Here is a 26,271-nt window from a genome sequence, read left to right as displayed (position 1 = left end):
ATGACATTTAACCTTTTGAGAGTCACAGATATTTTTGGGAATCTGAAGAAAGTTATAATCTCCTTACCAAAATACAGGGGACCACAATTTTATACAATTTTAAGTCTCAGCTTCAGACTCTGATGTACATCTTTATAGTCTTTTTTTTTTTTTTGTAAATTTTTTTTAAAGATTTATTTGAAAGGCAGCATTAACAGAGAAGAAGGGAGGAGGGAGAGGGAGGGAGAGGAGGAGAGAGAGGTATCTTCCATGTGCTGGGTCACCCCCAACATGGCAGCAGTGGCCAGAGCTGGGCCATGCCAAAGCCATGAGCTTTATCCAGGTCTCCAACATGAGTGGTAGAGGACCAAAGACTTGGACTGTCTTCTGCTGCTTTCCCAGTCATTGGCAGGGAGCTGAATCTGAGGTGGAGCAGCCAGCACTTTTGTGCATTTCCCAGTAAGAAACAAATGAGATTTTATGGAGCTTTAACTCTATCCCATATGTGTTTGTGTGATGTTCTCATTGTTTTTATTTTGAAATTATTTACTATTAAGTAGTTAAAATGTTTTTGTGCATTATTTTTATTTCAGCTTTGTTGTCTGGTCCATGTAAACTTTACTTTTTTTATATTTTGCTCAAGGGTTTACAAGATGAGTTCATGGTGCTTGAAATTTGATGTGCCACATGGTTGACCAAATGTATAAACCGTGGATCATTGTACTTGACATAGAATAGCCATGGTCCTGGGTTGGGATCTAGTTTCTGGAGAGAAGTTCATAGAATGAGGTCTGGGAAAGTCATCTTTGCTGCTGCATCCCAGCATGTAGCACAATGTTTGGTCCAACACAGGTTATTGGAATGAATTGAGAAGGGTTGCTTTTGGCCAGAGGACAGGAATTTGGATGTACTACATTAACCACAGAGGACTGCGATCACTTTCCATCCACCACTGCCCTGCCACCAGGTTTTAACACCCAGTTCTCATTTGTCACACATAATTATGTTTATGTTTAACTGTTTGTCTATGTGAGCTCTTTTTTTTTTTTTAAGTAATTTGTTTTGTTGTTTTTGCCTTTTCCTCCCCTTTACTTTGAAGGCCACAAATGCCAGTATATATTTTTAAGGATCTTAAAGGTATAACCACAAATTTATAGAGAGCCTCAAATACATACCTGTAACAGCAAACAGGTGTCAAACACATGGTATGTGCTAAGCCCAGTGAGTAAGTGATTTTTTTGTGCACTGTCCCCAGTGTTCCCCATAAGAGCCACCTGCTCAAGGTCATGGCTGGGGAATGACGGGATGGAGATTTGTACGCAGGCAGTCCAGCTAAGGGCTGTAGCTGCACCCATGCCATGCCTAAGGAGTGTTGTAAATCAGTGATGTCAAACACGGCAGTACAAATGTTACACTATGTCTTGTCTTCCTCATTTGATCCAGCATTTTTATGTGAACAGTGGTATTTCCCCTTCTTTCTTCTTTGTGGTATGAACAGTTCTTTACTGTGACACCTTCAATCTTTACAAATGGAAGAAAATTACACCTAGATCCTTAAAACTCCTTTGCCCTCCTTCTGTAAAGTATGGGATGATGAAGGGAGTCTGTACGTTGGAGGAGGAAAAGACAAATGCCTAAAACTTAACACTATGTCTCCCTTTTTATGGTATTGTCTCACTGATAACTTATGTGAGCACATGTTAGTTTGTAAAAATATGGGAAAATGATTAAAAGCCCAAAGCAGCAAGGAAAACAAACTCATCACTCCATTCTGAAAGAAAATCATTTGCTGACATTTTACTCTATTTATACCTAGAATTTTATTTTTTTAAAAGATTTATTTATTTGAGGCCAGCACTGTGGCGCAGTAGGTTAACACCCTGGCCTGAGGTGCTGGCATCCCATATGGGTGCCGATTCTAGTCCCGGCTGCTCCTCTTCCGATCCAGCTCTCTGCTGTGGCCTGGGAAGGCAGTGGAGGATGGCCCAAGTCCTTGGGCCCCTGCACCCACGTGGGAGACCCAGAGGAAGCTCCTGGCTCCTGGCTTTGGATCGGCACAGCTCTGGCCATTGCGGCCAATTGGGGAGTGAACCAGTGGATGGAAGACTCTCTCTCTCTCTCTCTCTCTCTCTGCCTCTCCTCTCTCTGTAACTCTTTCAAATAAATAAATAAATCTTTTTTAAAAAAGGAGCTTTTTCAGCCAGGAGCTTCATCTGGGTCTCCAATGTGGGTGGAGGGGCCCAAGGACTTGGGCCATCTTATACTGCTTTCTCAGGCCATTAGCAGGGAGCTGGATCAGAAAGGGAGCATATAGGATGTCCATACAGGATGCTGATGTTGCAGGTGCCGGCCCCTATTCCTAGAGTTTTATTACACGAAATACTCAAGTGTACTTTTTTCAAATGTGATGTGTATATGCAATTGTGTAATTTGCTTTTTTTCTTTCAAATGTTTCATTGTGTCTCCTTTTAAGATCAGAGACCTAGGAACAGTGATTTCATGCTTTTCTTTATCTTTAAAGAAATCTCATTAAAAGCTCACTTTTATAACAAAATTATAGCTTGAGAGTACCTTAGTGGTTTTGCAGGATAGGCGTAAGGGTGGGTGGGACTGTGAAGGGGTGGGGTGAAGTAATTCTTTCCCTTGATGGAGCAGTGCTATGTGAGACTGTGGTGCTGTACCAATCTATACATAGAAGCAAATGGCAAAGAATCCTAGCTCCAGGTTGACAGAAGGGAAGTAAATGCTCTAATAGGAATTAAGGATCCAAAGAGGGCATAGTTTATAGATAGGGGAAAAGGGCTTCTAGGGGAACTTAATGGCTTCAGTGAGGAGTGTTGGGGGTGCAAGAGGGAGGTTGAGAGTCTGAGGGGCAGTTGGGCATTATAAAATAGGAAGTCAGGATCCTTGGAGATGTGGGGAGTCCAAGGGAGGGAAATGGAGTGGTAGTAGTAGGATATTGGGGTGAGCTTCTCCCTCCTTGCTTCATGGGTAGGCCTGGGGGAGGGTAGGCACCCACAGTCCATGAGCCCAGTGTCTCCATCACCAAATGGAATCTGATAGCAGCTGCTGGAATCCTGGGACTAACTGGCCATTGGGTAGAGCATGGCTGTGGAAGTCAGGGGAAGGCTATCTGCTATCTTTAAATAGCCTTGCGGCACCTCTTGAACCCTTACACTCTTCCCTGTGCTGGGTTGTCCAAGTGAGACCACTAGACTGCCCGCCACTGGGACACCACTGCACCTCCCTCTTGCCTCCCACCACATCTAGACTTCAACACCCTGGTCTGTCCCTGCTACCTGCTGCTTCCTGTACATCTGGTTGAACTAGAGTGAGGGGATCCTGTATGCCTGAGGAAGGCTAGGTACCATATGTGCCACTCCTATCCTGTGTTTGGGTGTGCAGTGCTGGGTTCCTGTATTTCAGGGGCCTCTCGGGTGGAGGAGGACACTGAGTGTCTATGAAGCCTGGGTGCAAGGAAGGCAGCCTGGTTTTGGGGAGTGGGAGTCAGTCCGCCTTTACCTTTCACATTGTCCTGCCTCTCAAACTGCATCTTACTGGCCCCGAGCAGACAGAGCTCGGGACAGCAGCAGTGGCTGTCCAAGGAATGCGTGATACTTGGGGATGAGAGTGCAAGGGAACTGGGATACCCAGTAGGAGTAAGCTGGGGAGAAAGAGCTCAAGTCAGTCTGCTAGCCAGGAGAGACATGAAGTTGGGGCAGAATAGGGTGGGGTGAGAAATTTGCCATCTCTTCCAAGCTGCCTCACAGACCCCAGAAGACCCTCCTTATTCCAGAAGCAAAGCTGGTGACAGAACAAGAGACAGGGAAGAAAGAGATATGAGCCAAGTGCCCATAGAGATGCTACCAGTAATACCCATATGTGCCCAGCACTTTCATTCCTTGGTAAGCCCATTTCAGCCGAGGCTCAGAGAGGTGAAGAGAAATGTCCCACATCTGATGATCTAGGCAGAGGGTTAGTAGAGGGGTACTGGGCCTCCAGACTTCCAAACTCAGCCCTGTACCAGAGGTTGAGGAAGAGGCATTGAGAAAGTTAGAGATGTCCAGAGCCATGGGAGAGATATGGAAGGAGACAGAGGGGCGAGTGGGGCTCTTCTACCTGCATGGCTGTCTGGCAGTGATGATGGAGTCAGGGTGGGTGACACAGGCACTAAGTGGGGAAAAACTTATACAAACCCCCACACAAATGAGTACATGTCAGAACTGGTGAAAGTGGAATAGCTGAGGTAAGGCTGTCCCACCAGTGTCTGATGGCACACTAGAGCTGCGGAGGCTGAATTGAATGGTTTATAGGGCTCTGTACAGCAGTTTCTTGTGAGATTCTATGATTGTTTGAAATTAAGCACTTCATCGCAGGAAAAATGAGATTTTTGAACAAGCTGTGTACTCACAAGCAGGGTAAGGAATGATTCAAGTAGAAACCAAGAGACCTGGCTCTTATTCCAGCTCTGCCGATGGGTCTCTGGCTGCTCTCTCTCTCTCTCTCTCTTTTTTTTTTTTTTTTGACAGGCAGAGTGGACAGTGAGAGAGAGAGACAGGGAGAAAGGTCTTTCTTTACCGTTGGTTCACCCTCCAATGACCGCTGATCTGAAGCCAGGAGCCAGGTGCTTCTCCTGGTCTCCCACGTGGGTGCAGGGCCCAAGCACTTGGGCCATCCTCCACTGCACTCTCAGGCCACAACAGAGAGCTGGACTGGAAGAGGAGCAACTGGCACAGAATCCGGTGCTCTGGCTGCTCTCTTAATGGTTTAACTCATTCTCTCAACTTTTGGTTAACCTCATATTCTTTTCTGGAAATAAAAAAAATTATGCTAGAAAATTCTAAGATCTCTTCAAGCTCTGATGTTCTAAAAGGCAGATAGATTGCTGTAAATCTATAATTTGCCAAATATAGAATGAATGCCCCAGTATGTTAGATGTAGCCCAGAGGTTAGTGCTTGTCTGACCTTACACTAGGCAAGTAGTCTATTTCTGCTTCTCCCTGTGTGTCTCTCTAGTGCTATGTCAAACATTATGGTGATGCAACAGCACGTAGCTCCTAGAGGACATCAAGAGGGCAGTGGGTGCTTACACTTTCCACATGTGCTGTATGACATAATAGACATTGTTGATGTGCCAGAGTGTGTGATGTGGACAGTAATTCCTGTGGGAATTCTGGAACAGATCCCTGTATACTACAGTATCCTAGGAAGAAATGGAATTTCAGACGTATGAATATCTTGATTTTATCATTAGTAGCATTTCGTGGTATGTTACAAGGACTGGATTGCTGTCTTATGGTAGATATTTTCTGTTTTGCTAGATTATATCCACTCATCCCCCTTTATTCTGCCCTTAGCTTTAGGTTTCCTCTGTAATTTGAGCTGTTGGGTTAATAAACAGTTAGTTCATCTAGATTTACTTGATGTTTTCTGCTTTTCTCTTTTCTCTGTTGATCCCATTTTTCCCCTCCACCACCTCCAGCTGAGAAAAGGAAGGGTGGGCAGACTGTGGATTCTGGCCTCCCACTTCTAAGCGTCTCTGATCCTTTCATTCCTCTTCAAGTACCCGATGCACCAGGTAGGTAAATAGAACTGATGGGAGATAACACAGCTGGATTCTTATGTCCCAGGGCCTCTGTTTAAATACTCCATGAAAATGGTCTGAGTTCCAAGCCCCAGTAATAATAGGGTGCTCTTGTATCTTTTTACTGTGTTTCAGTAAGAGGGGAAGACTTGTCTCAGTACCAGCCCTTAACAAAGTAGTAAAATCATTCAGGCTATACCAAATTGTATTTCATGTCATATCAGTGCTCAGGTTTTCAGCTTTGGTTTTATTAATGGCAGTATGAGGGACCTGTGTGTCAGAAAGAACACTACTCCAGAGTAATTGCAGCGATGGAGGGAGGGGACCTAGCAGCACGTGATAAAAGGAACAGAAAAATGAATGGTGGTTATGGTGTGATGATGGAGTTGTGAGTGACTTCCTGTCTAGCACCTGGCTGTCTAGAATGTGCTTTTATTTTGTAACAAAGCCTACATAATAAGACTTGATAGGAAAGGTGAGTCAGGAGATCTGGGTTCCCTTCCAGGCCCCACCACTACCTGAAGACTTGATAGTGAAGCAAGTTGAACTGCAGGAATTAGAATGTCCCTTCCTGTCTGTGGTATAAAAAGTTAAAAAATGGTATGTTCTGATGGGAGCAGCTTTTGAAACCACAATTAAGTGCTTTCCCTTGGAGTTCATGAATGCAAAAGAGTTCCCTTCTTGCTCTGCTTCACTTGTTGTTTTCAGGAGGCGGCGGGGGCGGGGTGGGGTGGGGTGGTGGTGATGGCCAGGCAGAGGCTGTCTTCTCTAGCAGTCTCTTTGAGAAAGGAAATAGAATCAACTCCTTGGAGGCAGTGGGTGCTCATGTTGCTTCTGATAATTTCTCCTTTTTCCCCGTTCTTACCCCTGCCAATTCTTAACCCTGAACTCAGGATCAGCTGTTTTTCTTCTCTCCCTACAAGTTCTAAACGTTCAGTTGGTTGTCTCAGATTGGAAGTGATTGTGACTGTGATGTTGCTATGCTTTATGTACAACGCAGTTTTCACTTCTTTAGGTGGTTTATTGACTCTTTTTTTTTTTTCTTTTTTAGATGCATTTATTTTTATTTGAAAGGCAGAGTTAGAGAGAGAGAGAATATCTTCCATCTGGTGATTTGCTCCCCAAATGGCCACAATGGCCAGAGCTGGGCAAGACCAAAGCTAGGAGTCTGGAGCTTCTTCCTGGTCTCTCATGTAGGTACAGGGCCCAAAGACTTGGGCCATCTGCTTTCCCAGGCCATAGCAGAGAGCTACATCGAAAGCGGAGCAGCCGAATTGAACAGGTGCCCATATGGGATACCGGCGCTGCAGTCGGAAGCTTAACCCACTATGCCACAGTGCTGGCCCTAGATTTGTTGATCCTTCTAAGGTGGTGATCAGTTGGTAGTGTGTAGCTTTACAGCTTGTAAGACCTGTGTGTAGCTCGAAAATATCTAAAATGACTGAGAAATCTTTCAGTACACGGTGGTTAAAGAAAGGAATCAAATAGAGGCCCTTTTCTCTTGTACATCCTTCAAGTACAACTAGCAATGCCTGGATCAGCCAGTTATGAGCAGAAAATTATAAAAGGATGGGCTGTAAACTCAAGCTGGGGCCCACTGGCCTCCTTCGCCACTGTTCTGGAAAGCATGGAATCAGACAATGGCAGGGGCTCTCCCTTTGACATCTCTCTAGGTGCTTGCTCTGTGAGAGCCATGGGCTGCAGAAGCTGAAAGGGTGGCCTCTTGCACAGGGCAGAGGATGAAGACCACAGGCAGGTAGCTGTCCTCGGCAGCTGTCACAAGAGCCCTCAGCATGATGGGGGAGAAGCCAGGCACGTGCACAAGGCGGTAGGTTGTAGAGATGAACCTGGGGGCATCAGAGCCAGCTGGCTGCCATCTGCCTTCCTTATTGTCATCTTTCCTGTCATGTGAGCCTCCCTGCTTCTGTCAGTCTGGTGAATTCCTGCTAAAGTGTTACTGGAATGCACTTTAATACCAACTAAGCCATGACTGCTTTTGGGTTTTAGTGGAAAAATCTATTAAAATGTAATTCAAAAACTTTTATTCATTTACTTACCTAAGAGGCAGAGAGAGAGGGCGGAGGAGGAGACAGACAAATAGCTCCCATCTGTTGGCCTACTACACAGATGTCTGCAACATCCTAACAGGGACTGAATCGAGGTGCCACACACAACCCAGGTCTCCCACAGGGTGGCAAGAACCCAGTTACTTGAGCCATCACTACTTTCCAAGGTCATTTATTTTTATTTATTTTTTTATTATTTGACAGGTAGAGTTATAGACAGTGAGAGAGACAGAGAGAAAGGCCTTCCTTCCGTTGGTTCACTCCCCAAATGGCCGCTGCAGCCGGCGCTGCACCGATCGAAAGCCAGGAGCCAGGTGCTTCTTCCTGGTCTCCCATGCGGATGCAGGGGCCGAAGCACTTGGGCCATCCTCCACTGCCTTCCCGGGCCACAGCAGAGAGCTGGACTGGAAGAGGAGCAACCGGGACTGGAACCTGGTGCCCATATGGGATGCCGGCGCCACAGGCGGAGGATTAACCAAGTGAGCCACGGCGCCAGCCCCTCCAAGGTCCTTATTAACAGGAAGCTTGAGTCAGGAGCTGGAGCCAGGAACTGAAGCCAGATACTCCAGTGTGGGACACGGGTGTCCTAATCAGCATCTTAGCATTTTAATAGAGAATGCCAGGAGTGTCTTACTTGTTTTTGTATCTGTGAAACCAGATTGGAATCTCCAGTGAGAACATAAATCAGACATGTAGCGCCATCGTAACTCCAGTGAATTCCCGTATCTCTGAGCATCAAATCCAGACACCTTCCTGTGACCTGCAAGGCCCTCACTGACGTAGCCCTTGGCTAGCCATCTGACCTCAGCTCGTAGCATTCCTCTCCTCAGTCTTGTCTTTCCTCCAGCAGGCTAAGACCATTTCCACCTCAGGGCCTTTGCACTTACTGTTATTCTGCCTGGGAAGCTTTTCCTCTAGCCCTGTTCCTTCATATCATTTGATATTTGGATCCCAAGTTACATGTCATCGTCTCAGAGAAGCCCAGTGTGGCCCCACAGGTACACTGAATCACTTCATTCACACTTTCTTCTTCGTACCAGTTAGCAGGACATTTTCTGGTTTTATTTATTCATTCTCTGTCATTCCTTACTAGAATCTCACTGTCTTCAGGGGAGGAACTTGTCTGTTCATTCACCACTATAACACCAATGCCAAGTGCACTAGCTGGCATGGCCTGCACTTAGTGGATATTTGCAGATCAGATGATGGGTGAAACAAAACCTGAGCCTGTCAGCTGCTGGCTACAAAGCCTTCCATCAGTGCCTCTGGCAAACCCTCCCCGCTGAGGGAGAACAGAGGGAGGCATGGCCTGTAATGTTAGGGAGCTGCCAAGCCCTGGCCTTATGAAAGGAGTAGGCCAGCTCAGCAGATCTCTGGCTCCATCCTGAAGTTGCTCTCCAAGTGGGCTCAGTGTGTTAGGTCACCACCGTGTCTCTGACCAGTCTGTTTACTCAACAGGCAGCTTCTGGCCTATGGCAAAACATAGCTGCCTGATCAGGGCCCTACATCCTGCCTGAGCATCTTGAGGAAGGAAAGGGTGGAGGGGTCAGTGTCTCTGGGATCTGAGCAACTGTGTGTCTATCATCTCCAGCCCACCACGGACACCAACTGGGATTTGGGGCTTGTTTTGGATACTCACTCACCTTCCACAATCAGCTGATGATAAGCATCATGGAATCTTGGTCTCTTGCAAGCCATGCCTTTCAGTGACTTCATGTTTTGATTGTGTACTGTGAAAATGTTGTCACATACGGTTTCCTTTGACCTTATAGATAACCCTGAGTGGCAGGTGCCAATGTCTAGTAACATCCCCATCCTGTAGGGGAGGAAATGGGGTCTTGGGGCTCTTCTGCCAGTGCGAGGCCACATCCTCCAAGCAGTGGACGTTTCTGTTGTCTTTGGGACAGTTCCCATATCAATAAAGCTAAACTTAAGGTTTAGGGAAATATAAAAATTGATTTGAACTCTTGAGTACCAGGTCCTTGCCACTTAGTAGCTGAATGATTTTGCTGAATCATTCAAACTCTGTGTCCTCCACCTTTAAATTGGCTGTATTAAAATCTTAAGGGGTAGTCATGAGGTTTTGGTAAAATCATGTATTTGAAATTTCTAGGTAAATTTTAGGTTATAATATAATAAAGATGGGAAATGGTGTTACAACCTTGGTTCTGGGGGCTTATTCCCAGTGGAGCAGTCCCAGTGATCATAGGGTGATAGTTTTCTCTTCTCTAAATTAAACTTGCTCTTATAACCTTTAACTTGTATATGACCGAGAACTATTAGAATAGATTCCCAGGATACAATGATAGACTGTAAAGAAGCACGGGATATTTGTGGGCTTCTTTTGTTTTGAGGAGTGTTTTTATTTTCCAAACACAAATTTTCTTAGAAAGAAAAAATCATGGCCAAGGGGCTGGTGCTGTGGCGCAGAGGGTTAAAGCCCTGGCCTGAAGCGCTGGCATCCCATATGGGCACCGGTTCTAGTCCCAGGTGCTCCTCTTCCAATCAGGCTCTCTACTATGGCCTGAGAAGGCAGTGGAAGATGGCCCAAGTCCTTGGGCCCCTACACCCACGTGGGAGACCTGGAAGAAGCTCCTGGCTCCTGACTTTGGATCGGCGCAGCTCCGGCCATTGCGACCATCTGGGGAGTAAATCAGTGGATGGAAGTCCTCTCTCTCTGTCTCTACCTCTCTCTATAACTCTGTCTTTCAAATAAATAAAATAAATTTAAAACGAAAACATGGGGGCCAGCGCTGTGGTGCAGTAGGTTAATCCTCTGCCTGTGACGCCAGCATCCAATATAAGCGCCGGTTCTGGTCCAGGTTGCTCCTCTTCACATCCAGCTCTCCACTATGGCCTGGGAAAGCAGTAGAAGATGGCCCAAGCCCTTGGGCCTCTGCACCCATGTGGGAGACCAGGAAAAAGCTCCTGGCTCCTGGCTTCAGATCGGCGCAGCGCCGGCCGTAGCGGCCATTTGGGGATGAACCAGCGGACGGAAGACCTTTCTCTGTCTCTCTCTCACTGTCTGTAACTCTGCCTCTCAAATAAATAAATAAAAAATCTTTAAAACAAACAAAAAAATCATAACCATAAGCCTTTGTTCACCCGACTGCCAGATGAAGCCTGCCCTGTGGGTCTCAGTGGCTCACTCTTGTTCATGTGCTGCCTGTGCATTTATTTTACCTTCAGTTTGTATTGGAGAACAGATCAACTAGCAGTAGTACTAAAATTTTCAAATATGGTAGAAAGATTTAGGAATTTTCTCTCAAACTGATGGAAATATATTTATTCAATTATTTTTAAAATTGTGATAAAATATACAGAAGAAAATTTGCCATTTTAATAATTTATAAATGTGCAGTTCAGTAGCATTAAGTACATGCACGTTGATTTGAAACCATCGCCCTCATCCATACAACTTTTTTCATCTTGCCAAACTGAAACTCTGCATCTATTAAACAATAACTCTCTATTTCTCCCTCTCCCCACCCTGGAAACTATCTTTCTGCTTTTTGTTTTTTTAAGTAATTAATTTATTTGAAAGGCAGAGTTAGAGATAAAGATCTTCCACCTGCTGGTTCACTCCCCAAATTCCTGCAACAATCAGGGCCTGGCCAGGCCAAGACCAGGAGGCAGGAACTCAGCCAGGTCTCCTGTGTGGGTGGCAGGGGCCAAGTGTGTGTGCCTTTATCCACTGCCTCCCAGGAGCAGCAGGAAGCTGGAAAGGAAGCGCAGAGCAGCCAGGACTTGAACTAGCACTCTGATATGGGATGTGGGTTTCCCAAGCAGCTGCCTACCCTGCTGCAACCGAACTCCCACCACCCCCATTCTATTTGTCTCTGGGTTTTACTACTCTAGGCACCTCATATAAGTAGCATCCTACAGTATAAAGGGAATTCAAAAAGCTTGAGGAAGAAATGGAATTAAAAGTTTGAGTTAAAAAATTTTGAAATCCATGCATAGTTTTTTTTTTATAATATCTATTTTCCTTTTTGAAGGATTCCTTATTTTTGTCCTTTTGTGACTGATTTAGTGTAGTGTCTTTAAACTTCATTCATGTTGTAGTATATGTCAGAATTTCGTTCCTTTTTAAGATTCGATCACATTAAGTTGTATGTATATTTCACAATTTTTTAGATTACTTATTTTATTTGAAAGGATACAGAGAAAGAGAGAGACAAAGATCTAACATCCACCAGTTTACTCTCTGAAAGCCTGCAACAGCCAGGGCTGGGCCAGGCTGAAACCAGGAGCCAAGAACTCAATGCAGGTTTCCCAGTTGGGTTGTTGAGACCAGAGTACTTGATCCATCATCTGCTGCCTCCCAAGTTGTGCATTAGTAGCCTGGAGGTGGGATTGAAAGCAGGGGCAGTACTTGCACTCAGGCACTCCAGTATCAGATTCGGGTATCTCAAGCAGCATCTTAACTCCTGTGTGCCCACAGATTATTTATCCTTTCATCTGCTGATGGACTCTAGGGTTGCTTCTGTTTTCCAGCTATCATGAATAATGCTGCTATAAACATGAATGAATGAATTTAAATATCTCTTTGAGACCTTCTAATGCTGTGGGGTATATACCCAGAAATGAGATTGCTGGATTGTCTGGTGATTCTATTGTTAATTTTTTGTGGGGTCACCCTATCATTTACCACAAAAGGTGACACAATTTTGCATTCCTACCAATGGTGCCCAAGGGCTTACAGAAATGATTTTTGTAATCCTTTAATACTGATCTCTTGACATCAGTGTTCCACAAACCTAAGAATGTATTAGTTGCCTGTGCCTATAAGTACTGCTTCCTAGAATTAGAAACTTTGTTTTTTTTGCCTTTTCTTTTTTTTCTTTTCTTTTTTTTTTTAAGAATCAGAGACTTTAAACATGTATAGGCCTCTTGGTTTATGGTACTCCAGCATCTCTTGAAAAGTTGGGCAAGAAAAAACTTGTTTTCTTATTGGTTTGTTGTTGGCATGAGCTTTGTTCTCATGGCTGTTTGCTTGGCATCTTGCTATCTTATGGCGTTAAAAAACCCAGGGTCAGTGATAGAGTATGTCTTTACTCTGGGAGGTTTCTCTTCTTGCAGATTTAATAACCCACAATTTGACTTTTGCTTCCAACTTGCTGATGTCACAGATGGTTGAATGTCTGGTTTCTCAATGATAGGAATTATTTAGAGTGACTAGACAATTTCTCTCATCACAAGACTTCAGGGCTTATACCAAGTCAGACAGTATGTTAATTTCCAAGCCACAAAGCTATAGCAGCCACATCCTCTTTTTGATAAGCTCATTTCATACTCTTCCATGTTTACTGGTTCAGCCTTTTCTGCTTCTCGTGATTGTCTTCCTAATTAGGGTTGGAATGGGCTCTGAGCAAGTCCCTAGTTTTAATATCCTATATAAGTAGATACCTGTCCTCTTTTTGATTCTTTAGAAGAGAGTTTACAACTTTCAGTCTATCCAGGTCTCATGTCAGGGTTTTGTTTTTTGTTGTTGTTTTAACTTTTTTTTTTTTAAGATTTATTTTATTGAGAGAGCTACAGAGAGAGAGAAGGAGAGACAGAGAGAGATCTTTCATCTGCTGATTTACTCACCAAACGGCTGCAACAGCCGGGCTGTGCCAGGTTGAAGCCACAAGCCTAGAGCTTCGTCCAGGTCTCCCTAATGGGTGCACTGTCTTTGATATTTTCCCAGGTGCATTAACAGGAAGCTGGATCATAAGTGAACAGTCAGGATTCAAACTGACACCCATATAGAATGCCAGTGCTGTAAGCAGCAGGTTAACCTACTATGCCACCATGCCATGCCCCAATGTCAGGGTTTTAATAATCTAACCTTAGACTGGTTTATGCAAAATTTGTTAGCTTCTTATCTTGTGGTTGATATTTTTAATGACCAGGTCATGAGAAAGGAGAAAGAAGAGAAGAATCTGAAATGGAATAATTCCAAATTCAACTTCAACAACTATTTCTGTCTCAGTCTCCTGCCCAATCCCCAGGGTCACTTGAGTTATGTTTAAGAGGAAGGAGAAGAGAACATCCTGTTTGTCCCATCTCACCTTTAATTTCAAAATACTAACAATCCTCTTTAAAAGCACCTACTCGGGGGCTGGCATTGTGGCATAATGGGTTAAGTCCCCACCTGTGTCTCTGGCATCCCTTAGGGGCACTGGTTCAAGTCCTGGCTACTCCACTTCTGATCCAGCTCCCTGCTAAAAGCCTGGAAAAAGCAACAGAGGATGGCCTAAGTACTTGGGCCCCTGCCATCATTCTAGGATGAATTTCCTGGCTCCTGGCTTCAGCCTGGCAGAGCCCTGGCTGTTGGGGCTGCTTGGGGAGTGAACTAGTGGATGGAAGACCTCTGTCTCTCTTTCTGTCTCTCCCTCTCTAATTCTGACTTTAATTCTGACTTTCAAATAAATAAATAAATAGTTAAATAAGATCGAGGGCCCAAGCCTTTGGGCCATCTTCCACTGCTTTCCCATGCCATCAGCAGGGAGCCAGATCAGAAGAGGAGCAGCTGGGACATGAACCAGTGCCCATAAGGGATGCTGGTGGCTCAAGCAGAGACTTAGCCTACTGGACCACAGTGCAGGCCCCGAGTGCATCTTTTCAATCCATTAGCCATGATTTCAGACCTTCGCTAAGCCCTTCCTCAGACTCATTTTTTAAAAAGATTTCATTTATTTATTTATTTACTTATTTGAGAGTACAGTTACAGTGAGAGGAGAGGTAGAGAAAAAGGTCTTCCATCTGTTGATTCACTGCGCAAATGGCCTTAGTGGCTGGAGCTGGGCCCATGGGAAGCTCAGAGCCAGGAGATTCTTCTGTGTTTTCCACGTGGGTGCAGGGTCCCAAGCGCTTGGGCCATCTTCTACTGCTTTTCCAGGCCATAGCAGAGAGCTAGATCAGAAGTGGAGCATCCAGGACTGGAACCCGTGTCTATATGGGATTCCAGCACTGCAGGTGGAGGATTAACCCACTGAACCACAGCACCGGCCCCATCCCAGACTCATTTTCATCTGGGAACCCTAGATACTTGAGAAACAACTGAGTTTAATAATAGGAATATGATAAGGAGTCGCCATCAACAGAAAAACAGAGCAGAAAAAGAAATCTGAATTTCCAGTAAATATTTTTCTTATAAAGTTTGTCATGTATCCAAGAAATGCTTGGATTATATAGCAGTGAGGTTCTGTGATTTCTGCTGTTATCTGGATAAAGACGGGAAAACCACCTCCTCGAGCTTGACAAAGATGCAGGGAAACAGGCGCCCTTAGCTCTTGTTAATGCAATGTCTGTCCAACTTTAGGGGAGGGCAGTTTGGCAGGCTGTAACAAAAATCTTTAAAATTTTACTTTCTCCTTACTTAATTCTATTTCTCAAAAATTATTCTATTGAAGTTTAAGTATTTGTTGAGAATCAGGATTCATAGGAAAAATAGAAGGGTGTCCACTGAAAATTCTAATAGTGCATATCTCTTAAAAATGGGATTATGGGTAGTTTTACTTTTATCCTTTGGCTTATCTAAATTTCCCAAACTTTCCACAATAAGCTTGTGTTACTTTATAATAGAAGAGAATAATAGACATTATTCTTTTTTCCACCTAAGGAGCAAGCTTGGATCTTCCCCCACCTCTGCACCCTGCTCCCATGCTGTCCCTTTCCAGGCTGAGTGTCCGTGAATGACGGATTGAGTCAGCTCTCTGAACTTCCCAAAACCTGCTGCCATGGGGCCTGTTTGGACTCCCATGCAGTTATTATGACCTCCACTTTCATCTTTTGCCTCCGTTTTCCCCTTTATGATGGATGGTTGGCTTTTAATGGTTGATAGGATCTTTAAGTTTGTCCTCATTTTATTAATAAGGAAAAGTAGATTCAGAGAGAGTAAGAAATTTGCCTAAAGTATCACACACAGTGCAGAACGTAGGTCTCCTGCCTCTTGGAACCTTTCTTCCTCTCTGTTAGGCTGTGCTGCCTCCTCCCTGAGCTTCTCTTCGTGCTAGGGGCTCTGCTTATCCTGTCCACTTACCAAGGTATTTGAGTGGAGTCTGGGACTATGGCTTGAGGACCTCTCACCTGTCTACTGTCTGCTTTCTTTCTTTTTTTTTTTTTTTAAAGATATATTTATTTCTTTGAAAGTCAGAGTTACACAGAGACAAGAGAAGAGAAGAGAGAGAGAAAGAGAGAGAGATCTTCCATCCCATGGTTCACTTCCCAATTGGACACAATGGCTGGAGCTGTGCCGATCTGAACCAGGGGCCAGGAGCTTCTTCCGGGTCTCCCATGTGAGTGCAGGGGCCCAAGGACTTGGGCCATCTTCTACTGCTTTCCCAGGCCATAGCAGAGAGCTGGATTGGAAGTGGAGCAGGTGGGTCTTGAACCAGCACCCATATGGGATGCTGGTGCTTTGGCCAGGGCATTAATCCACCATGCCACAGTGCCAGCCCCCTGTCTACTTTCTTAAATGAGAACTTAGTCCCCCTATATATGCAAAGCACATTAATTGCACAAAAAGCATAGACGTGGCAGAGATGTGGAGAGGAATCTGAGAACTGAGGATGTGGAGGTTAATAAGACACCATCTCTGCCTTTAGTCACGTTGTCAGGACTGCGAGGGAAGTGAGAGTGGGCTGCTCCAGAAGGTTCCTGATGTGGCAAGGGAGGGCGAGAGGAAGACTTGGAGGATACAGGAGAGCTGTCTTTTGACAGGTGAGGAGATGGTGTCAGAAGTAAGGAACCGAACCATGGTCACAGCCCATCACCAGAGACGCTAGAATTCAGATTCTGAAAGCCAGTAAGCCTGAGCTTTTGCACCTGGGCAAACTGCTGGATGAGAGATAAACAAGTCATTAATTTAGGATCTTTATTTTTTATCCATTGCTTCACAGGATTGCAAATATACAAGTGCTAAATGAGTGGAACAAGTTGCATTTTTTTTTAATGAAAGTTTTTGGAGAAGAAATAAAAATTAGGTTCAGGGTAATACAATGTCAGACTTTTTAAGAAAACTGTCTTCCTTTGACCAGTATGCCAAAAATTGTCAAAGATATTTTAACATCTTGTCTTATAACAAAATGTGTATGGTACAAGACTAACACTGATGTAATTACTTTTGTGTACTGGTTAGTGCCCTATTGGGTTCCCCCCTGCTATTGAAAAGCTTCCTTTTTCCTTCTTCCCTTTCATCAGTGGAAATCAGGTGTCAGGTGTAATGAGAAATGTAGCATAGGGTCAGTTGATTAAAAGATATCTGCATTCCATTTACCCCAAAGATGGTGAACTGGCTTTACATATAAAATTTTTCTTTTTCTGCTATGTGTTAATTGTACTAAAGCAAATTATCTTGCTGAGACACTAAAATCCATTCTTTTGTTCGATTTGTGTAGTTACAGATCACCTAAAATTTGGTTCTTATCCTTCCATGAATATCAATTTATTCATTGCTCATCTCAGTTCCCAATGGCCTAGAAGACTGCAGTCATTAAAACGTTATGTACACATACTTGAGCTTTAAATTTTGTTTTCTTGGGTAAACTTTTTAACTGTAGTTTTATCTTAATGGCATTTTATTTCTGTGGTAGAAGAAACATTATTGGAGAATTTGTGACCTCAGTATTGTCAGTAACAGGAGATGTGAACTCTAAATTTGCTCCTTCTTGTAAGATTCTAAGATTCATTACTTTGTTTCAAGTTAATCCTCTACCTTTAGTAAGTTAAAAATAAACAGAGGGTTGCTGAAGGATGGGACTAAAGGAATTGTCTTGGAAGGGATTTCAGTGTGTACTCATTGTTACACATTAAGTTACCAGGAGTGACAAATGTGACTGCTTCTGACATCCTTTTTATTTCTTGGCCAAAAGACAGCCATAATCTATCTGCAGGCTTAAGTGAATTTGTGAGATTTGACCATGGACTAATTGACTACCAGCATATCACAGGTGCACACATGGCAGACAGTAAATGATTTTTGAAGTTAACTTTGGTATGGGTGAATGGATTCTCTCAGTGAGTTATAAACTGTAAATGCAAGTTCGACATAAAGAAAGATTCAAGGGGCCAGGGCTGTGGCGTAGCGGGTAAAGCTGCCACCTGCAGTGCTGGCGTCCCATATGGGCTCTGGTTTGTGTCCCGGCTGCTCCTTTTCTGATCCAGCTGTCTGCTATGGCCTGGGAAAACGATGGAAAACAACCCAAGTGCTTGGGCCCTGCACCCGCGTGGGAGACCCGGAAGAAGGTCCTGGCTGCTGCCTTCGTATCAGCACAGCTCCAGCTGTTGCAGCCACTGGGGAGTGAACCAGCGGATGGAAGATCTCTCTCTCTCTGCCTCTCTTTCTCTCTTTGTGTAACTCTGACTTTCAAATTAAATAAATAATTTTTTTTTTAAAAAAAAAGATTCAAACCTAAGCCCAGGAAGGGAAATAAATTTCCAAAGACTTGTGTGCAGATGCTTATGGTAACTTTATATTTTAATTGCTAAAAACTGGAAGCAACCAAATGTCTAATAACTAGTGCATGGGCCAACAAGATGTGGTATATCCATGCAGTGGAACATGACTCAGAATAAACAAAACAAGACTGCTAATGCACAGTGCAATATGGACAGATCTCAAACCATTATACTAATAAGGGGAACTACACACAAAAGAGCATATACTGTTTGGTTCGCTTTGTAGGAAATTCTGGAAATGGCAAAACTGTAGGGCCAGAAAGCAGATCAATTATTGTCTGAGTCTGAGAAGAGAGGAAGGCGTTGACTATGAAGGGGCACAACAGAAGTTTTGGGATATTGGAAACATTCTAACTCATTATTTCAATGGTGATCATGTGAATGTCCACAATTATCAAAGCTCATCAAATTGTACAGTTGAAATTAGTGACTTTTATTATTTGTAAACTATGCCTCAAAAGCATACAAACCTAGGGTAGCATCTTGAAGGCTTTTTAATGCTTCAGTTAGAGAAGTAATCACTTTTAAACCTCAAATTTTGAAGGACTATTGTTAACAAGATACTAATAGTAAACATTTTTATGGTGAATCTATATCAAATGTTGATCTCTAAAATGTGTTATATAAAAAATGATGAAAGATCTGCTTGCTTTAATCTCATTGCATTTTTGCTTTTTCTTTACCTCTCTGCCCAACCTAGAAAAACTAATTGAGGGACTCAAATCTCCTGACACTTCTCTTCTGCTCCCTGACCTCTTGCCTATGACAGATCCTTTTGGTAGCACTTCCGATGCTGTATCTGGTAAAGTCCTCGTCTGTTTCTTCAGATGTGTGTGTGTGTGAGTGTGTGTGTGTTTCAGGAATGACAGGTACTTGGTTAACAGGTCTTTAGTGAACAGCCGTAAGGAGGAGCAGAAATGCCATGAAGCCCCCTGGTTTTGGAGCTGTGCTTTGTGCTAACCCAGAAGTCAAGGCTGTCCCATCTCACTTAAGATCACTCCCAGTACAGTGCTCTCTGCTGTCCATGAGCACAACACTTTTATTTTTGCTTTTCTTAATATCTGGGATTTCTTATAAATGAGGAGGAATGTGGGAAAATTCACATATAGTTATAGAAACTTCTTGGGGAAAAGTTGGTTTCTAAGTAACTTTTACTGAACTTAATGGAATCAAGCAGATTCTTCTTTAGAAGGTCATGTATGTCCTGAGTGCTGTCAGTCACTGAGAAAACACTTTGCCCAGTAGTGAAGCCCTGTGAATACATAGAACCCAGGGCAGGGACTGGGTCTGCTTACTGCCCCCTGCTGTGTTCCTGCAGCAAGGCAGGCAAGACCCACAGAATGTCCAAAGGTGCTGTACCCCAGCGGGGGCCAGCCATTAACAATACAGTAATATCTTTGAACAAAAAGGCCTAGAGCTCAGAAATGCCATAAACCAACAGGAAGTCCCCAGGTGCAGAATGCCTCCCAGCTACATCGCGGGTGGGCTTTGAGATGGATTAGTGGCCCTTGCATGGCCTAAACGATGTTTGCTCCCAGGTTACAGAAAGCAAAATTAACGGAAAAAAAATGAAGGTGCCTTTCAGCTTGTCTCTTCTGCTGTGAAAGGGATTTGCCGAGTGGCTAGTGTTGAGCATTTATCTGTGAGAACTGATGATCACTGAGCCTGACCACAGAGGTCGCCCTTGTACGTGCACGCTCACTCTGTGAGGCCCAGAAATACACTAAGTAACAAGGTGCTTTCCGTCTCGTCTGAGAGTGGCGCTGTTGAGACCTGTAGAATGCCTTCGCTGAATTCCCTTGAGAACTTTCTGACGTCCTTTCCTGTACCCTCTTCTCTCCTTTCTTAATGCTCTATTACAAAAGAAAAAGCTGATGTTGCTGTTGAGAGTCTCATACCAGGACTGGAGCCCCCAGTTCCCCAGCGCCTCCCATCTCAGACGGAATCTGTGACTTCAAACCGCACAGGTCAGTCAGGTGTCTGCAGCCGCAGGGGCTGGTCATTGCAATGGGCCCTGCGCCAGTCTTTCCTCCTGTGGCAGATAATCCTGGGCTTATTTTGCAGCCTGGCCACTAGTTTCTAGAGAAGGGATGTTCTGCACTGTTCTTACAGCCCCAGCACCTGTATGTGGAGTAGAAGGTTTCCTTGCTAAAGAACTGAGTACCTTCTGGACATGTTCTTTGCAGAGTGACCCCTGGACTTTGTCTGGTTATAGTATTTCTTTATTCAAGATTCTGTTCACTGCTGGCAGGTCCCCTCTACCTCCTCAGTTGCAGAATTCTGCTGAGCTGTAAGGCTACTCTTAACTCCTCTGGGTCTCCATTGGCAATGCCAGCACTGTCCCTGTAGCTTACTCTCTGTATGTTAGCATCCTGTTCCCAGCACAGTGCTGTCATCATTTATAGGTGACTTGCTGCTGCACTGTAGGCAAAGTTGAAATCTCCCTGAATCCAGCATTACTTTCATTGTCTTGTCAAAATTCATTCTTAGGATTCCTTAACTGCCCATAAATTCAGATTTGATAGCCTTAACTTTTCTTGAGTTCTTAATTACCTCAATAAAAGTGGCTAATTTTCTAACTTGTTATAGAACAATGACAAGTCTGGAAAAAGTGAAGATAAACTCATCCAAGTGGGAAAAAGGTTACCCTGAAAGACAGTGTGGCTCCTTTCCTTTGACCTCATTTGGATGTTTTCTCTTAGAAAACTTTCCCAAAACACAACTCCCTTGTTTAAAATCTTGAACACTGATTTTTGTCTTCTATTCTTTAACTAAAACTGAAGTCATGTTTTCAAGGGAGCAGTTCAAATTTAGAGGATATTAGTAAGAGGCATTTTGAATGGGAACCTGACTGAGCTCTGGAAGAAACTATATAAAGTTATCACAGTCTACTAACAGCAAGCCAGAGTCAACCTTCTCCTAATCAGTTTGTATGCCTCGTTGTAGAGTAACTTTCTTCTCAGAGTTTTTGGGGAAAGTTTAAGTAAAACTCTAATTGCCAAGAATTTTCTCAAATGGTGTTTGCTGAGAACTGAGTTGCTAAAGTTATATTAGCATCCAGATAACAGACTCAGTTAAAAAATTCTCCTGTGTTACAGATGAATGTTAAGAAGAATTTAGAAATATGTGTTTCTATGGACAGAGACCCACAGGGCTTAATGTATTTCTTCTGGTTTTCTTTCTGCCACCTTTGCTTGTATGTATACATGTAAATGCGGTAATTTAAAGGCTGAGATCTAATCTTACGATATTGTTGTGTGTGCCATTTAATGCCATCACTGACCCGGGATGCTGTTAACCTGGACTCAGATTCTCTCACCGGGGAGGATTCCTTGCTTGATTGCTCTCTCCTTGCTAACCCTACTACTGACCTTCTGGAAGAGTTTGCCCCCATAGCAATCTCTGCTCCAGCCCATAAAGGTAAATTCTTTCTTCTTCTCAGGCCCACACATAGAAGTGAACAACTGCTGAGAGTTTTCCTTATCAAAAGTCTTTGCTAGTGAAGTCTTTTTAACTACCTCTCCATGTGGAAGACTTGAATTTGTACTCTTAGTCACTGTGTTATAATAGATTTCAGGAAGAATATTTAAAAGGCTTAGACAACAAACTGGTGAAGCTGTTGCTTCCTGGCAAAGAGCCAGAACACAGATATTCCAGTGGCTTAGGAAGTTGACACCTTTACACTCAGCCAGGCAGATGCTTGAGCCGGCTCTCCCCTCTCCGGGCCTTAGAACTTGAAATTGTTTCCTAACTCGGATTCACACCTTTTGAATAGTGATGACTGCAATTTAAAAAACAGGTGTCATTCCTCAAAAGGCAACCGTCAACAACTGAACTTGTGGCAGTCTTGAATTTTAGTTTAATTTGTTACTGACTACTGGGTTTCTCGAATCTACCATTTTCATTTCTTAGGCTTGCGTTAGTATTTGTTTGAAATTCTGACAGAGACAACTTGAATTGAGTTCTGTTCATTGAAGTGGTTTGTGACATTGATGGGCCTAATGCTTCGCTTACTGTGCATAGGCATTTGCTAAACTTTTTTCTGTGCTTGGGAAGTAGAAGTTGATTTTCCAGAAGGAGAAGGTGCATCAAAAAGGAACGGCTCTTAAGAATGAAATTCAAAAAGGAATCGTCCCTAAGATGACTAAAAATAATTAGCCTGTGGTTTATAGTGAAAATAGGCAAGTTTTTGTTTTTGCCGTGATAGAATTAAAATGATATTTTCATGGGCTGTGTAGAGGGAGGTTGCCTGTTCAGACAGTTAGGTCTGGTAGGAAGGTGTTAGCAATGGTGGGTAAGTTCAGAGAAGTATCATTTGCAAGATAGATGCTCTGCCAGCACTGGCTGTGAGATAGCTCTAATTAGAATGGAGAAGATGCTAACACATTTCTGCTTGAGGCTCAGTGCGTGTGGTCTTGTGCCCCGAAGTTCCCTGAGGCATCGGAGTTGTGTCCCAGTCACAGAGCAGTAAATCTTTCCAGAAGAAAAACTTTTTTTACCGTGTATATAGTAGTTACTTCTTTAAGATCCACTGATTCTCTTCTCCTGTCACCCACTACTCACCCTGCTACTGAGTTTTTTAAGTAATATTAGACCTCTGTTGACTCAATAAATATAACAAGTGACTAACTCCTATGTTTTTGTGATTTAGTGACATTGAAGACATACAGTAATTATACTTAATGGTCTTAGAAATGATAGAATTCTTTCAGTGACCCCCCTACCCCGTGATTTATGAAAGTCTTCACAGGACCCTAGAAAACATGTTTTTCTAGATCCCTATATTTTCAGTCTTGCTACTTTCATTTCAACTCAGAACAAAAAGTACTTGGCCTTTAAAAACACCAGTAGCTGTAGAGTGGGGAACTGTGTGCCTCCTTCACATTCTTTCGTTGTTAATGTCTACTTCTGTTGTTTCTGCTTGTACACTTGGATTCTGTATTAAGCTGCAGAAGATAGTAATCTCATCTCAGGTTTTGATGTCCCTGAGGGCTCGGACAAGGTGGCGGAGGATGAGTTTGACCCAATTCCTGTTTTGATAACCAAAAACCCGCAAGGTAAGAAAGAGGCCGGGGGGGGAAACATCATCTCTCTCCAAAATAGTAATGTGTCTGATCTGCAGGAGGGAAAAGCATCAGCCATCTACTGAAGGAGGCTGAGAGGACCCAGAGTAGACTGATGGAGACAGATGCAGAGATAGGTTTCTCAAAGCTTGACCGTGGTGTTTATTAACAAAAAGTATTTAATAGTTTTACTAAGTGCTAGCTTTTACAAAGTATCAAGCCAAAATTAAAGCAATCTTTAATCAATGCAAAGCTGAAGAGATGTACCAAAAGAATTTAACATTTTTTACCACCACTAGAACAATCTGTAGTAAATATTCTTCCAAAGAGATTAACAGTGGTGCTTTGGTATCGTCAACATCTCTTGAACATTGAAATCGTTTGAGCATGCCATAGAACACTGAGCTGCCAGAGGAACATCTATTTATTTTTTAAAGCATGTTCTTAATTTCAGTGTCTTAATACCTAATTTCTCCCCAGAGCAAAATTATGATTTTTTACCTTATCAAGCAGATAGCTTGATGTTCTCAGGAAGTTATAAACAGCCTATAATACTCAGGCTAAATATGTATTGATTTGAAAATAGAGTTCTCTTTGCAAGGCGGCCTGCCTATTCCATGGTGTGCACAGAGTGCCTGGACTTTGGGTGGGAAGCAGTGGGGAACTAATTTTTATGTTTAAAGATCAACATGTAAGAGATTGCAAATGTAAAATGTCGCTTCTCGAGGCTTTTTTGTTTCTGTTTTTCTCCTTTGCTTGCTCTGCACATCTAAACCTCTGTGTTTTGTACTGAATTCCTATCTCTCCACTTCCAGGTGGGCACTCTAGAAACAGCAGTGGGAGCTCTGAGTCCAGTCTTCCCAACCTAGCCAGGTCTTTACTGCTGGTGGATCAGCTCATAGACCTGTAGCCGTGACCCAGTAGCAGATGCAGTTCTGTAACCTTCATGCCGTAATACGCATTTTCATTACGGAGTTATGAGAAAATGATTTTTTTTTAATCTGCAAATAAGGGCCCTCTAGCCCTTTTTCTCCCACCCCTTGCCTTCTCCTGTAGAAATGATAAGGAAAGAAAAATCACTTTGACCCTCCAGATACTCCTTGGCCAGTTCCTCCCTGTTAGGTTGCTGTGTTTTCTCATTACCCTTCTTCAATAGCATTATCTTAAGTCAAGCACTAGATGCCATGAGCTTCACCTCTGCTGGAATCGACACCACCAAAAGCTTAACAGTAACTGAAAGGAGTGAATCGACACTGTTGTCTCATTCTTGCTGAGAATGGCCTCCGAAATCAGTCCTCCCAGCCCATCTCCTGATGAACGGGTTTCCCTGTTTTGCTTTTTATCCTTATGCATTATCATGAGGATGTGGCTTCGTCGGTTAGTCTTCACTCTAGGCAATAGCCTGGAGAGATGGGTGTGTGGTTTCGTAAAGGATAAAACTAACTAGCTGGTAGTATATGTATGGGAACAGAAATTGAGCCCAGAACTAGCCAACCAACTTCAGTCTTGTTTGATCATAGACTTAGCCAAGGGATTTTACACCCCATGCAACCTGCCCAGCATTCGTCCAGCTTTCTGGCTTCTGCTGATTTCCCAGATCTGGAGACGTGACTACAAGTACTGAGACCCCTGGATAAAATGTGTGTGTTATATAAATGCCAAGTATTGCCAGTCCTTTTCATGTTAACTGTCCCAAGCTGGGATCCCAGAATTAGACCAAAACAGGACAGTGGTGGTAATATGATACCTTTTATTAGAAGACTTTTCACTGGGGGGCAGAAGGGGGGGAGGGGAAGGAATTGTAGCAAAAACAGATGTATTTTTCTTGTGATTTTTATTTTGAATCAAATATTGTAAATTGTGTATAAATGAAGACGCTGACTAGTTCTGTTTCCACTTGGCGTTTCAAGTCCGCTATCAGGTGTCTGTACAGGGTTATGATCTCTTTCCCTTGTTTAACTACACAGCAAAACTATAGTGTAACATATGGAATCATTCTGAGTAGACTTGTGTGTCGCTATAAGCTTCCAGCAGGTCCTCTGTCTCTGTAGAATAAGCATGTTGTTTATTTTCCAATAATCAGAAATAAGTGTGCTGACAAGCTAGGCACAAGTTGACTGTGGCTACTTACTTTTCTCTCTGATGTTTAAATTGAAGACTGCCGCCAATGAAATATGTTCAGGTGGTTTTCCTTGGCTTCCTAGATTAAAATTTTAAACAAAGCATACTTCTTCACTAACCTTAGAATATTGTTCATAAAATAAATAAAGACCCTTGCACTGACATGACAACATGCCTCGTGGTCACCCTCTGTACATGTACTGACTCACTAAAGTGTATTTTTTTCCTTACATGGAAAGCACTTTTATAAAATCACCCTTTTGAAAAGAGGTGGGCACAGAGAACCTCCATTTGTTCTCGTCCTTGAGTGCCACAGTCTGTGATCCAAAGGGAAGCGTGTAGTTGATCAGATTTATCCCAATAAAATCCCGAGTCCATTTGCTTGTTGCTCTATCTAGTACTTTTACTTCTTCTTCCCATGTTTGCACTTTAAGGGGGGTGAGAGAGTGGTTCACAGCAACAATAGCCTGCAAAATACTTCACTGTGGAGGGCAAGCTTTGACCCCAGCCATGAGAGCAGCTTTGAAAGGCATCAGAGGAAAAGTCTGAATCCTTCTGTTTTCTTTCCAACTTTAAATACTTCCTATGCCGCCCATAACTAGATGGGCTTAGTACAGGCCTCTGTTGGGGTAACAGATCATTTCCCAAATTGAGAGAGGTACAAGCTTCCTGCTGAAGATAAAAAGAAATACCCATCTAGATCTCTCTGTGAGTGGGAAACAGTGAAAATAGGACTTGGCTTTACCCCTTTGTGGATAGGGAAATTGCTACAGTTCAGAATCATATCCTTTTTCCTGACCATAGAAAGAATGTATAAACTAATGAAGAAAATGTTTATTTTTACATAAGGATAGTGTTTCAGCTTTATGTTTTCATATTTGATTTTTCCATATATAACTTGCTAAAAATATAATGAAATATCTAATTACTCAATTTAATTGAAACCATGAAGAGAACTGTTTAGAGATTAGGTGTCTGTACATTGTTTCTTTCATGCATTACCCCTAATTAC

General features: G+C 43.2%; 1 protein-coding gene across 8 annotated transcripts in view; it reads left to right on the top strand.

Moving 5' to 3' along the window:
- The window catches only part of AAK1 (AP2 associated kinase 1), a 183,889-nt gene that overhangs the window by 145,284 nt on the left and 12,334 nt on the right, over positions 1–26,271 (top strand). For 2 of the 8 annotated variants that reach the window (XM_062209577.1, XM_062209579.1), the window contains exon 17: positions 5,462–5,557. The exons of 1 other annotated variant lie outside the window; for it this stretch is intronic. In XM_062209577.1, the coding sequence (XP_062065561.1) occupies positions 5,462–5,557 (96 nt within the window). Of the gene's footprint in view, positions 1–5,461; positions 5,558–18,775; positions 18,878–19,940; positions 20,043–21,384; positions 21,496–23,021; positions 23,133–26,271 lie in introns of all 8 variants that reach the window. 5 more of the 8 variants (XM_062209572.1, XM_062209573.1, XM_062209574.1 and 2 more) reach the window with 5 other exon arrangements.

The sequence above is a fragment of the Lepus europaeus genome, chromosome 13, assembly GCF_033115175.1.
Source record: "Lepus europaeus isolate LE1 chromosome 13, mLepTim1.pri, whole genome shotgun sequence".
NCBI classification, from domain to species: domain Eukaryota; kingdom Metazoa; phylum Chordata; class Mammalia; order Lagomorpha; family Leporidae; genus Lepus; species Lepus europaeus.
Note: the sequence above shows the minus strand (reverse complement) of the source record. Positions and strands in the feature narration are given on the sequence as shown.